General features: G+C 42.9%; 1 protein-coding gene across 4 annotated transcripts in view; it reads right to left on the bottom strand.

Annotated features, from left to right (window-relative positions):
- zmym2 (zinc finger, MYM-type 2) overlaps positions 1-14,862 on the bottom strand; it is a 65,061-nt gene that overhangs the window by 35,433 nt on the left and 14,766 nt on the right. For 3 of the 4 annotated variants that reach the window (XM_061691111.1, XM_061691113.1, XM_061691115.1), the window contains exons 2-6: positions 14,090-14,710; positions 8,274-8,427; positions 7,656-7,804; positions 3,822-3,970; positions 3,582-3,744 (exon numbers count right to left, since the gene is read on the bottom strand). In XM_061691111.1, the coding sequence (XP_061547095.1) occupies positions 3,582-3,744; positions 3,822-3,970; positions 7,656-7,804; positions 8,274-8,427; positions 14,090-14,695 (1,221 nt within the window). In that variant the 5' untranslated portion in view covers positions 14,696-14,710. Of the gene's footprint in view, positions 1-3,581; positions 3,745-3,821; positions 3,971-7,655; positions 7,805-8,273; positions 8,428-9,442; positions 9,498-14,089; positions 14,711-14,862 lie in introns of those variants that run through there. The other variant, XM_061691114.1, reaches the window with a different exon arrangement.

Raw genomic sequence — 14,862 nt, 5'->3', positions numbered from 1 at the left:
CTAACTAAGGTAATCGGATGGTTTTTTTCCCCCCCCGCCCAAGCCCTACTCTCGAGTGTAATGCGCATCCCCAAAGTTGACCCCAGAAATCAAGAAAATTCTGCAGCCCATATATAATATGCACCAAGAATTGGTGTCCTGTCCGCAGAGCCCGCAGCGTCATGTCCCCCTCGGAGGAAAAAATTACCCCTCAATAGCGGCGAGAGGGAAATATAACTACAAACCGTATGGGTAGACGATTTTTCAGCACACCTACACTGCCAGCCATGCTCGCTCGCATGTTACGTGAGCGTTTTTTTTTTTTTTTTTTTTTTTTTTTTTTTTTTTTTTTTTTTTTTTTTAAGTTAAGCACTCACGTACATAGGGCGAGTCTTGTAAAAAAAAACAATAATTTAAAATAAAAAATAAAAAAAAGTATAGGCCAGATACCGGCACTGGTGTTACCACTCCAATGAAAATGTAGAGTCCAGAAAAAAAACTCCGTGTCCATTGTATGGAACGCCTTACTCTGCCTTGGAATGGTTAGCACCAAGACAGGACTCATACTTTTAGTGTATTCTTCCTTTGATTCACGGTGTGGAAGCACAGTGAATCAAATACACCAATACACCCACCCAAACACACACACCCAGGGGCGGGTTTCAAACCATGCGTCTACGGACACAGATTATGATCATTTCATGCGTCCCTGCTAATTTTTGTGTGTCTCAGATGCAGGACACATATCAAACGAGATCCCTGCATGGGCAATTTAGAGTCTTCAATTAACCTACCATGCATGTTTTTGGGATGTGGGAGGAAACCAGAGTGCCCGGAGAAAACCCACACAGGCACAGGGAGAACATGCAAACTCCACACAGGCGGGGAGGGGGATTGAACCCCGGTCCTCAGAACTGAGAGGCAGACGCTCTCACCAGTCGTCCACCGTGCCGCCTAATGTAGTTCATTTCCTACTTTTTTGAGGCCGTGGTGCAGCCTAATGCACCCAGCCAGAGTGCCACCCTGGGCAGCTGCCCATATCGCCCATATCAGAAACCACCCATCACGATGTATATGTGCGTAATAGTCACATCGCAGGGTCCGCTGTCCGTATTAATATACAGTGAAGCAAGTGTAATATTAAAAAGTGACCACCAGAGGGACTTGTTGGGAGATGCTAGGAAGATTAGCACCAATGTCACGGGTTAATTATAAAACTTCAAAACAACACACTGAGCAGCCCAGAGTGTTGTATACTTATCTCCTTGTATGATAATTATGAATGAGGACATGGGAAACAATGTACTACTCTACCTATATATTATGCGCACTCTGACTTTAGAAGATTTTGGGAAAACATTGCGCATTATACACAGGAAAATACAGTACCTTATTCCATCTTAGTATCTTCCACTCAGGACAATATGCCAGGAAAAAGGGAGCTTTGGTGGGTGGTATGAAAGGATCTAGGATACTATCTCAGAAGGTGGAAAATTTACAGGTCGACTTCAATCGGCCAATTCCCTATCGGTACCTTTCACACTAAATGGCCATCCATCCACCCATTTTCTACACCGCTTATCCTCAACTAGGGTCGCGGGCGTGCTGGAGCCTATCCGGCTAACTGTGGGCAGGAGGCGGGGTACACCCTGAACTGGTCCCCAGCCAATCGCAGGGCACATATAAACAACCATTGGCACTCACATTCAAACCTACAGAAAATTTAGAGTCTTGAATTAACCTATCATGCAATTTTTGGGGATGTAGGAGGAAACCAGAGTACCCGGAGAAAAACCCACACAGGCACAGGGAGAACATGCAAACTCACACACAGGTGATACCGGATTTGAATCCGGGTTCTCAGAACTGTGAGACGAATGTGCTAACCAGTCGCCCACCGTGCCGCCTCAAAAAAATGGACATTCAGGAAAAACCCTCTTTATGGACACTGTGAAAGGGGGCCCGAGACTACCTCAGAAGTCGGTACACTTGCCGGTTGACTTCAACCCACCCCGATTCCTTTTTGCTACCTTTCACACAGTCGCAAACCAGTAAAAAAGTCCACTTTGGTGAGCAGTGTGAAAGGAGGGTGATACTACCCTGGAAGCCTAGAATATTTTTGGGTCAACTCCCAAATCTGTTTGTTTTCTTCACATTGGTCTGCAACTTGTGGGAAAACCATCAACTAAATCTGTCTTACAACAGCAGTGTGAAAGGGGATGACACTATTATACATCGCAAACTCCCCATTCTGTATTAGTATACACATAGAACTGCGACCTGGGGGAAAAACAGCTTTGATAGGCTATGTGAGAGGGGCTTAATAGTACCTCAAGAAATGGGAAAAAATTCCAGGTCGACTTCCAACCCCATTCTGTAATCAGTAGGTTTCACACAGAACAACAACCAGTGAAAAAGCCAGTTTTGGTAGGCAGTGTGAAAGGGGGTTTGACACCAACTGGAAGCCAGAAATCTTGCAGGTATCAGACATTTCTGCTTCAACCCTCATCCATACCCTTTCACACAACACACCTACCTGAGGAAAACAGTGAAAAAGCCAGCTTGATAATACCTCAGAAGGCGGAACGCTGAGAGTCGACTTCAACTCCCTTTTCCCGATCAATGCACACAGGATAGCTACAGGATATAAAGGTAGCTTTGATGGGCAATGTGAAAGGTGCTTAATAATACCTCGGAAGCCATTACATTTGCCAGTCGACTTCAACACGCTAATTTTTTTTAGACACCGACGGCAACCCAGTAAAAAGTCCGCCTTGGTGAACAGTGTGAAAGGGGGTTGATTGTACCCTGGGTCAACTCCCCAATCCGTACAAGTACCTTTCACACAAGACAGTGACTTGGGGAAATTAAAAAAAATCTGTCTTTGAAACAGCAGGTCGACTTCCAACCCCCCATTATGTATTTTGTACCTTTCACACAGAATAGCAACCAATGAAAATGCCGGCTTTTGGTAGGCAGAGTGAAGGGGTGTTTGATTACCCCACTCAAAAGCCAGAAATTTTGCAGGTATTGGAAATTTCACCTTCAACCCCCTATAAATATCCTATCAAAAAGCAAACCTACCCGGGGGGAAACAGTGAAAAAGCCAGCTTGATACTACCTCAGAAGACAGAACTTTTCAGGTCGACTTCAACTCCCCTTTCCATATCAGTACACACAGAATAGCAACTTAGGAAATCGAAGCCAGCTTTGATGGGTCGTGTGAAAGGGGCTTAATACTACCTCAGAATTTGGAAAATTTGCTGGTTGAACTGAAAGCCCCATTCAATACTGGTACCTTAGACACAGAACTCTGACCCAGGTAAAAGCAGTGGAAAATAACAGCTTTGATGTACAGTGTGAAAGGGTTTTGATACTACCTTGGTGTTATTTGACGGATTTAATCGGCCATTTCGTGTCTGCACATGACACAAAACAGCAACCAGGGAAAATTTTGTGTAAAAGCTGGCTTGGTGGTACCTCAGAAGCAGCATCTTTTCAGGTAGACTTCATACCACTATTTGGTATCGTACTTTTCACACATAACAGTGACACGGGGGAAAAAAACTGTTTGACCGTCAGTGTGAAAGGGGCTCACAGACCTCGGTGAGCTTTCCACAGACTGTGCATTTGGTTTTGAGGCTGGACTTGGGCGGGTTTTGCTTGTTCTCGTAGGCGCCCAGGCAGCCGGTGCTGCAGAACTCCTGGAAGGACTCGCTTGAGTCCACCTGGGCCACGATGGTACCTTTCATGTTGGTGATGTCCCTGCAGGGCAGGTGGGTGTGACAGTGACATTAGCGGAGACCCTCCAACTACCCCCAAAAACAGCAACCCAAACTTACTTTTTACACATGGTGCAGCTTTTTTTGGGTGGAGGTTTATGCGAGAAGGCAGACAGGCAGGTGGTGGAGCAGAAGAGGTGTGTGGAGCCTTTGCGCTGGTACGCTGTCTGACCTTTCTTCAGAGGCTTCTTACAGTTTGCACACGTCACCTGCATTAAACAGGAATGAAATAAGGCACATTACAGGTGGACAGACAATTATATAGGATGTAAATATGCTAGATGCACAAACTATCAATTATGATGTGAAAATGGTACATTACAGGTATCTCTAACAATATATATATCAAAACCGAAACTCATGATACTCTGACATGAACCCGTGTCACCTTTGGAAATGGCTGTACTGCGCTCCTTCCAACTACCAGAGTTTGTCCCTCAGTGCTACCAAAACGTAATAATACAATTATTATTATTATTATTATTTTTTTTAAAAACAGCATAGATTGAAGAAATTTCTTTTGCAAGCCTCCTCCAGCTGAGTGTCATCTGACCGTGGGGAGCAAACTTTGCCTACCCCTAATGCTAGTTCACAACTAAGCAAAGCGGAGCAGTGGCTGAAACACAGCTAGTACGATTAATGACCCTGAAATTGCAGACTCTCCGAGCTCATTTAGGTTAGCCATATGGGAGCATTTCTGCTACCCAATTGAGAACAGAGATGGAAAATTGTCTCAGGCCAGATTTATGGAGTGCACGATTTATAGTTGTCCTGTGTACAAATTTCTGCAGCTCCTCCAGAGTAACCATGAGCCTCTTGGCTGCTTCAGAGACCCAGTGCTCTTCTCGCTCGCTCTGTCAGTTTAGGTGGACAGCCATGTCTTGGTAGGTTTGCAATTGTGCCATACTCATTCAATTTTTGGATGACCGATTGACCGGAACTCCTTGAGATGCTCAAAGCTTGTTTTTTTTTTTTTTATATAACTTAACCCTGCTTTATAGTTCTCCACAACTTCATCCCTGCCCTGTCTAGTGAGTTCCTTGGTCTTCATGATGCTGTTATTCACTAGTGTTCTCTAACAAACCACTGAGGCCTTCAAAGATGTCGTGTAGTGTTGCCAGTGGCTTTCCAAGATACGGCAAGATTTTATGGCTGTTTAGTTAAGTTAATCAAGTTTCAGGACTCGAGACTGTGACCAAATCGGTCGCATATGAGACCTTTTTTTCCAGCTTGTGCGATTAAAAATATAATCTTGTCGCGAGGGATGGGTATCGAAAATCAATGGGAACCGGTTCTAAAGTTAATACCTTATAGTCGTTAGCGGAATTTTCTAGCAAATCCCTTATCGATTCTATTCAACTTGATGATGTCATTGCACATTTTACGCAGCGTACGCATCGCATGGATCAGCTGGCATTCACACAACTACTGACCTCAATCACACAACCACATGCCTCAGCTGGTACTAATATGCTACAATACATTAACTATTCTGAGTAAGGGTGACAGATTTTCACCAAGAGCAGCAGGAAACAACTAAAAATGACACGAATTTAACTAGAAACGACACCGCTTTGAACTATTAAACCTTGTCAGTAGAAAATAAAGATTCATTTTAATTCAGTCAAAATGTGATAAGAGTAATTTTGACTATCGGAATGCATTATGGGAAAGAGCGCATGCAAATTTTCCAGGTCTTATGCGAAAATACACCCTACCAGAAACTGCGACCGTAAGTTTCTCTTGGCCTCTTCAGGGCAGTATGGTACAATTCAAAAAAGGAGCTACACGTTCCTATAAGTTTAAAAGAGTAGAAGAACAACGTTCTGATAGAACATTATTAAACTTGTTTTTCATAGGTAATAAACAATACTCACAGTCATATATTCTTCCTAATCTGTCTGTATTTCGTTTGTATGTGAATATTCGTTATTTGATGGTAAATCCCACCCGTGAATGCTAATTTTAGCTAGCTCATAAACATGGTTTCCCTTTGTGTTAGCATTATGCTAGGGATCTCTAAAACGATGTGTCTTGTACTTAAACATCCAATGTGTGCAATTTGTTTTGTGCGTTTATTTTTATAGTAAACTCCAAACGGGGCATCATTAAGCATTTTAAAACACACTCAGGGAAGGCAGAATGAACATATGTTACACCAAGATACATATGATGCGTTCAGGGTGCGTTTACAATGCAGGAACCTGCATACCCGCGCCACGGCACAGTCGCCCCCCCCCCCAGATTGTAACGTTTCTATATTATAATGAGAAGCCTGGCTATAATATCCTGCGGGCGCATTGTATTTTATTCTTTTTTTTTTTTTTTTAAACAGTCCCCTGGATGTTTTTTTTCTCCCCCAAACTATACATTTGAGAATCAAAGAAGCGACTCATGAAGCAGTATCGAAAATGGAATTGGAATAGTAAAAATCGTATCAATACCCATCCCTACTTGTTCCACTTGCGCGAATGCATGTTTTAATGGTTGAAAGTCACCTTTTTATCCACTGCAAACCCCTCCTCCTGTACGCTCGCCGAGAGAGATAGAGAGAGAAAGAGAGAGAGAGCGCGAGTGAGCAGTCTCAATCGTTATGAATTCCATTTGAGTTCAAAGCATCCCGCTGCAATGATTGGCTGCCTCTTGCGACATAATTGACTGCTTCTTCCCGATAGGACACACGATTATCAACAGCAGCGTCACGTACATGCACATATGCGCGTCACAGACAGGCTAGTACGCCATTGTGGCTGGCCAGTGGAATGGCCACCACGTTCCTATATTGACGGTGGCCCGCTACCTATTCATTTTAAGTGTGAGCCGTCAACTCATCTGGACTACTCTGAGCCCTTTTGAGCTGAACAAATGATTAAATAAACAAAGCCTTTGTTTTAATTTAATTGACTTGTTTTGTCTGCACTGCTTGTTGCGGACAAACTTCTTGATCACAGTAAAATATTTTCCAAATATTATATTTCAAGTCTCTGTCAATCTTTACTTCATATGAAACTTTGGCATGCCATGGTCATGCTGTACCCTCCCCAAAAAGGATGCAATGCGTCCAAATCATGTGCTGGTGCGACTAACTGAAAAAGTTGGTCACACTAGTTCGCAAGTTAGTGTAGAATGTACAATCACAACAAGGGGACGAGGAATAATAAAAAATAAAATCTGCATGGCTGCCACGTAGGCACGTCGCTCAGCCGGCCTGCTACATCTTATTAATCTCTATTCATATATGGTTATAATGTTACATCAAACACATAACCTGTGTGCTAAGGCTAAAGAAATAGTCATCATTTGCCTTAAACTAATGCTAACGTTTACAGCGTTCAGCAAAAAACTCACAGCCATTGACGCAAATATTAGCAGCTAACAGCTTACTGAGATGACCGAAAATAAAAACTAACAAACTGATTACAACTGAACTGAAAAAAGAAAAAGGCAAAATGAAATTTAAAAAAAAAAAAAAAAAAAAAAACTATACTGGAAAATCCAAAACGAGTATAACCCTGGTCAGAAATTGAATCAGCCACAACATACTTCCTTTTTAGATACTGTTGTGCTGCCATGAAAACTGCATTCGGACTCGCAGGTTTTGCATCACATCACTTGTCAGTATTTTGGGTGAAATGCTCAACTATTTTAGCGCCATTGGGCAGCAGTAGTTCTTCCGGGTACGGCACAGCTGACCTTGAAGACCACTACTGTACATGTGCATTCATCACAAAGACCCTTAGATAATTGTGCGCTACCACATAAAATCTCAATAAGTTCAAGTTTGCGATTATAAGGTCATAAAATGTGGACAAGTTCAAGGGGTATGAATGTAAATTTGGTACATTAGCGTTGTGAGGACATTAAATGAGGTAAATGTGGTACATGGATCATTACCTTCACCGTCCTGGGTTGCGGCTGGGTGCCTGGCGAGGAGGAGGAAGACTGTCCCGGAGGTTTGGGCAGGGAAGTGGCGGTGGATAAAGAGTCCACCCCCGTTTGCTTTTGGTTGCGAGGCACCGACGCAGACTGGGAAATCCACGAGTCTGTGGGGGAACATGACAAGCCTGCGTCATCTATTTTAATCCTCCATTTTACCACATGCTTCACTTCTAAAGGCCACAATTCCACCAAGCAGTCCATTCCAGCTGCTCTGTGAAAGGTACTGATGTTTAGTGTGTGTGTGTCACAAATTTTCCCAGGACCGGGGTGTTTTAAACACCGGCAGTTAATTCTCACGCCTTCTGTAACACCCGGGAAAAAGAAAAAGAAAAGCCAGCTATGATAGGCAGGGTGAAAGGGGCATGATACAGTACTAATTCAGAAGATGGAAAATTTACAGGTAAACTTCAACTGCCCATTCTGTATTGGTAACTTAGTGACTCGGGGCGGGGGGGACTGCAAAAAACTCATCAAATTTGATGGGCAGTGTGAAAGGGTCTTGATAGTACTGGGGAAAGCAGAACATTTGTGGGTTCAGTGTGGAAGTGTATTGTGTGGTGGGGGTATGACTACCTGTTCTGTTGTGCGTCCCCGTGTCGCCGTTTTGCACCGCCGATCCCCGCCCAGGGTTGAAGGAAGCACTCGGTCTTCCAGACGTTGCGTCGGAATTCAGGCTGAAGGCGCTGCCGATCTGTAGACCGTTTTCTTCTGCCGCGGTGTCACCCGACTACGGGAAAGTGGGCTCATGTCATCAAACGTATACAGTGGGAGGAAAAAGTATGTGAACACTGGAATTTCTGCATAAAGTGGTCATCCTATGTAGTTTGAACATCTAAATCACAAGAATATACAGTGTTCTCAATCTAATACCACACAAACAATGTTTTCATATTTTTATAGAGCATTAAAGGTAAACAGTCACAGGACAGGGATCGAAAATATAAGTGAACCATTGGATTTAATAACTGGTTGACCCTTCTTTGGCAGCAATAACAACCAAATGTTTCCTGTAGTTGCAGATCAGACGTGCATATCGATTAGGACGAATTTCGGACCATCCTCTTAACAAAACTGTTGCTTTTCAGCTTTAGATTCCTGGGATGGCCAGTATGACGAACTCTCGAGGTCATGTTGCAGCATCTCAATCGGGCTGAGGTCAGGACTTTGACTGGGACATTCCAAAACACGCATTTTCTTTTTCTGAAGGCATTCTGTTGTTGACTTGCTTTTGTGCTTTGGATCATTGTCCTGTTGTAACACCCAACCTTTATTGAGCTTCAACTGTTGGACAGATGCTCTCATGTTCTTCTGCAAAATATCTTGATAAACTTGGGAATTGATTTTTCCATTGGTGATAGCAAGCTGTCCAAGTCCTGAGGTAGAAAAATCATACCCATACCATGATGCTTCCTCTACCATGCTTCACAGTTGAGATAAGGTTTTGATGTTGGTGTGCTGTGCCATTTTTCCTCCACACATGGCATTGTATAGTCCTCCCAAACAACTCAACTTTGGTTTCATTGCCAGTAGTGATGTGGAACAGCTAAGTGCTCTTAGCAAATTTAAACGTGCAGGAATGTTTTGTTTAAGACAGTAACTTCCTTCTTTGTGTTCTCCCTAGAAACCCATTCTTGTTTACGGTTTTATGTGTGGTAGATTTGTCTAGAGATGTTGACATATGGCAGTGATTTCTTTAAGGTCTTCAGCTGACCCTCTTTTTTTTTTTTTTTTTTTTTTTTTACCTTATTGAGCATTCTGTGGTGTGCTCTTGCAGTCATCTTTACAGGACGGCCACTCCTTGGAAGAGAAGCAACAGTGCTGAACTTTCTCCATTTAAAGACAATTTGTATAAAGTCCAGTAAACAAAGACAATTGGCCTGTTTTTGTGCCGATTTTGCCCCGACCAAGCCGGTCAAACGCCAGACAAATTTACATCTTATAACATTACCCCTAGGTCTGTTGTATGTTAAGAGTGGATTTGTCCCGATTTTATGGTCCAAAACAGGTCGGGCCGACATTCTTAAATAATGAAGGCGTTCAATATTTACAACCAAAACCCGTCCTGTGTGGGGAACGCCGACTTCTTTCGAGTCATGGCGGAGTGAACTGTGACATGTAACAGAATATAGCCAAACAAGTAGCACCCTGACTCAACAAAAAGAAAGAAACAAGCATCTCTTACCTGATGTAGCTTTTTTTTTTTTTTTTTTTTTTTTTAAATAAAAGTGGGTTAACCAGACACAGGTATTTTCCGAAGCGTTTTTGGATGACCCCACCATTTTACAAGGCTCCCGGCTCCGGCAACCTTCAGCGCATACCCGGAATTGTTTCTTCTTATTCGGTTTTGTGAGTTCACGTGTGATCACGTGAGATTGGTGGTGCAATAGAATCTTTGTGTGTGTGGTGTTCTGTGTTATTTTTCATCGGACCACACCACACACAATACGACCAAAAGAGTTAACTGCCAGATTTTTTAATTTTTGTGTGGGCCCTGTCACTGATAAAAAAATCTTTTAAGAATGATTTGAAAAATCCTTGTGTGTACCAGGCCTAACCGTGAACTGATGAACATCCAGACCTTTAGAGAAACAGTACCTTAGTACCTTTTCCAGCTATATACAAGTCAACAACAAGTTTTTTGAAAGCTCTTTTGAGTGAGGCATGGTACACATCAAGCAATGCTTCTTGAAAAGAGACAATTCTAAACTGGTGTGCGTTTTCCAGTGGCTAGAGCAGCTTTAAACCACAGCTAAAATCTTGTCTAACTGATTGGACTCGAGGTTTGCTCAAACATAACTCTGATGAGCTCTTGCAAAATCTGTAACCTAGAGGTTCACTTACTTTTTCCTCCCTGTCCTGTGAACATTAACATGTTATTTTCAATATAAATATGAAAACATTTTAAAATTTGTGTGCTATTAGTTTAAACTAGGGATGGGCGAGTACTAATAACAGGTATACCAATCCCGGCCTTATTTCAGTGAATCGGGTACTCGTGACGGCTGTGAATACCAGCCACCGATACTGACTGTATGTAAACGTTTTTCTGTGTTTCTGTTTCTTCACCATCCTCTCATATGGACACTAAGATGCAACATAGATATATATCTATAGATATATATAGATATACATCTATACATATGGTTTAGGTTTATATGCATGCTCAGAGTCCATTATGAATGTGCTGCTACCTAAATTGTTTCATATGCTCAATTAGGGTGTTATGGCTTTCTGCATGGGTGTGAATTCCATCTTTCTCCATCTCATATGCCCATTAAGACACAAGCTAAGTTTATATATATATATTTAAAACGTCACAATTTTTCTCACTAAATATATTTCCTAAGGTGCTACTGACATGAACATTTCACCTGATGCTTTATATATATATATATATATATATATATATAAAATGCGCATAAAACAGAATACAATGATTTGCAAATCATGTTCCACCTATATTTAACTGAATACACTACAAAGGGGTAACTTACAGATCTGTGAAGACACCATTCATGCTGAAAGGTACATACAGGTTTTGGAGAAACATATGCTGCCGTCCAAGCAACGTCTTTTTCATGGACGCCCCTGCTTATTTCAGCAAGACAATCCCAAACCACATTCTGCACGTGTTGCAAAAGTGTGGCTTCGTCGTAAAAGAGTGCGGGTACTAGACTGGGCTGCTTGCAGTCCAGACCTGTCTCCCATTGAAAATGTGTGGCGCATTATAAAGCGTAAAATACGACAATTGAGACCCCGGACTGTTCAGCAAGCTTTAACAATTAGTGTCCTCAGTTCCTAAACGTTTATTGAATGTTGTTAAAAGAAAAGGTGATGTAACACAGTGGTAAACATGATCCTGTCCCAGCTTTTTGGGAACGTGTTGGAGCCATAAAATTCTAAGTTAAATGATTATTTCCTAAAAACAATAAAGTTTATCAGTTTGAACAAATATATTGTCTTTGTAGTGTATTCAACAATTAAATATAGGTTGAACATGATTTGCAAATCATTGTATTCTGTTTTTATTTGTTTAACACAACATCCCAACTTCATTGGAATTGGGGTTGTAAATAGTTTTTCTTTACTCTGTAACCTTGATCCCCCTGGGTCTGAAATAAAGACTAAAGAGCTGCAAGATTGTGGTTAGTCCACTGAAGACGAGCACCTCACCTGTCAATCAAATATATTGTGATGCCCTCACAATAGTGGTCTAAGATGAAGGGAGTCGCCAAAGGACTTTCAGTCGCTTTTTAGAACTCGGGGAAAGACATGACAGGAACATCACAACAAACAAGTTGCTCTCAGCCACAACTCACACTACAGAGAGTCTAATCCCAGAATGACTTTTTCCTTCACTCCTGACGTCTCCTTACTCACCCCCGCCCGTTTTCTTAAAGGCGTACACTTGCTGGAGTCAACTGCTGGCTGAATTATGTGTGCCACAGAGGTTATGCTTAATAAACTGTTAACTTTGCAGTGTTTGTGTTAATTTGGGACAAACACATAACTCAGAGAGGCCCTGAAGTTTTAAACAACATCGCAGCGGTGGCGAGAGCTGTTTAGCTCCTTAAAATCGCTGCTCATTAGCTCGTGGGCTAGCTCATTAGCTCGTCAGCTAACAAACACAATAAGAAAACTTTCCCTTAAGTGTCTCCGTTGTGTGAATCTACGCGGCGCACATGGAGCACGGCTGTGGAGTATTGGACAGAGCCAAAACCAAAGAGTGTACCGGTCCGCCGGCGTTCCATGAGCCCACTAGTGGGTAACAACACAGCCGTCCAACTCTGGACGGCTGTGTTGCGCGGCAGCTCACAGTGTGATCCACGCGCCAGCTCACCACAACAATGACAAATTATCGAGTCTGGAAATACTATCGTGTGCATGCGCCGCCAATCAAGACAGTACTGTAATGCCCTCATCTGGGCAAGGAGACCTAGCTACAGTATTTTGCAAGGATGTCTGGTTATGCCAAAATAAAACTATATTTATGATACCTTTCCATTAAATTACCCTCAATTCCTAGTTAAAGCACAAGTTTCCAATTTGGAACCTTTCCAAAATTCCTCATCGAAATGCCCATGGATATTGACCGGACACATTCTGGACAGGGGTGGGTAAACATATCGATTCAATGCATTGCAATTCTTCCACCTGCAATTCTATTACGATTAAGCAAATCGTCTGAAATCAATTCACCGCTTGGCCAGTGAGAGGCGCTTTGCTTGATTGGCGTTGCATTGCTTTTGCTGCACGGAGATGGTGCCGCTATGATGTTTTTGTGCATCTGCTAACTATCATTACACTGATTTCCTTTCTGATGTGATACTTTAGTCATATGAGGGACTGTATTTGTAGTATCGCAAGTACCAACATTTAATTTTGAGAATTGATCTTACAGTATCAAAGGAATCAACATTTCAGACTGTATCAGTCCTTCCCCATCCAAGTGACGCCACTCCAGCCAGCGTAATGGCGTCTACATACAGTCATCAGGATCTTTTGAGTTTAGGATTATGCCACAAAAAGACTATAACGGGAGGCAAACCAAAGCTGCAGCACCACAGCACGAGCACAGTGTCCCCCCATACATGTAAACATGCACGCCAGTTGTAATGCTTTGCTTTTATTTGAACGTTTCCATTGTCTTTTAAAATTATATGAAAGAAATGGCCTGTTTTTACAAGCCAGCACTTGTTGCAGACAAACTTCACATGCACAGTAAAATATTTTGCAGGGATAACGAGTCACTCTCAATCTTAAACTACAGTATGCCAATTACGCAAAACTCCAACATGCGTGGTCAAGTGTTGCCAATGGAAAAAGTTAGTGTAAAGCCCTGTTTCATTTCACATTTTATATTATTTTCTTAGTATTTACATATTTAAGGAAGTGATTGCATTTTTTCTTTGAAATGTTTTTCATTGAAAGGTTATTCAGCAATTGTTTTAAGTTTACATGTACTTTAAAAACTGTGATGTAACATATCCCTCTGATGTGGCGTAAGGCTGTCACTATCGAATCTTTTTAGAATCAATTATCCTATAGATATTTCGTTGATTGAGTAATCGCTATCCCCCCACCCCCAAAAAAAAGTTTTTTTTAAATTTGTCGGAAATTTTCCATCCAGTTGCTACACTACAAATAAACAGTTCAAAGCAAGCACACTTTCCCACTTATTTCGAGAACTGGGCTAGAGAGTGAGAACAGCTGTGAAGGAATACTTTAAAAAGTGTTTTAATAAATTCAACTGTGGAAAAGGGTAAAACGATGTATAATTTTTTTTATCTGGTCTCTATATTGCGGCTTTTCAACTATTGTGAGTGGGTCTGAAACGTATCACTGCAATCAATGGGTGTTCACACTAATTTAAATAATTGCCATCTTACCATTGGTCCGCCCTGTAGTGACGTCACCGAGGTGATCATCAAGTCGGCTTGGGCATCCCCTGGTGACGTTTTGCCGTCAGCACCTCTTTTCTTGCCCAGCGTGGTGACGTTGGCGATGCGGATCTCTGAATGTGGTTCCACACTGCTGAGGGTGGCAGGCGAGGAGCCGCCGTGGTTCTCCTCAGGCTCCTCCTCATCGTCAATAACGATGGGCTCAGCCGCCGAGGCGGGGTTGGAGGGCTCGGAAGTGTCGGGTGTCGCTGCGGCGGGTGGTGTCACCTCGGCGGGCGGCGTCACCTCGGCGGGCGGCGTCACCTCGGCGGGAGTCTTGTCTTCCGTCTCCATGTCAGCAGGGCACTCCGAACACTCATTTAAGGGCGGCAGCTCGGGGGCATGCTCCTCTACCAGAACCACGTCGTCGTCGTTATCCTCGCCGCTGCCCTTCTTCGGCGCCTCATCGTTATGTGTTGCCACGCCAACCGACTCTGGGGTCTCCACAGTGGGAGCCGCAGCGGCCTCCACGTGCTCCCCCGCTGCCGCCGCCGCCCCCGCTGTCGCCACCTCCTCCTCTGGAACAGCAGGGTTGGGTTCCAACTCCCCATCCATTGCTAAGGCAACCACCTGGAACATCCCCAGCCCAAATAAGGCAATTAGGTGGAACCCGATTTTTCCCCCTGATACCCCCTGCCCCAGGATCAGCTGCTACAGATACAGATATGCCAATTTTAAGGAAACTGGGTGAAAGTAGCAAGTTTCATGCCGATAAAATAACC

The sequence above is a fragment of the Phycodurus eques genome, chromosome 12 (assembly GCF_024500275.1).
Source record: "Phycodurus eques isolate BA_2022a chromosome 12, UOR_Pequ_1.1, whole genome shotgun sequence".
Lineage (NCBI taxonomy): Eukaryota > Metazoa > Chordata > Actinopteri > Syngnathiformes > Syngnathidae > Phycodurus > Phycodurus eques.
The sequence above is the reverse complement of the archived record's forward strand: the minus strand, read 5'-3'. Positions and strand labels throughout refer to the sequence as shown.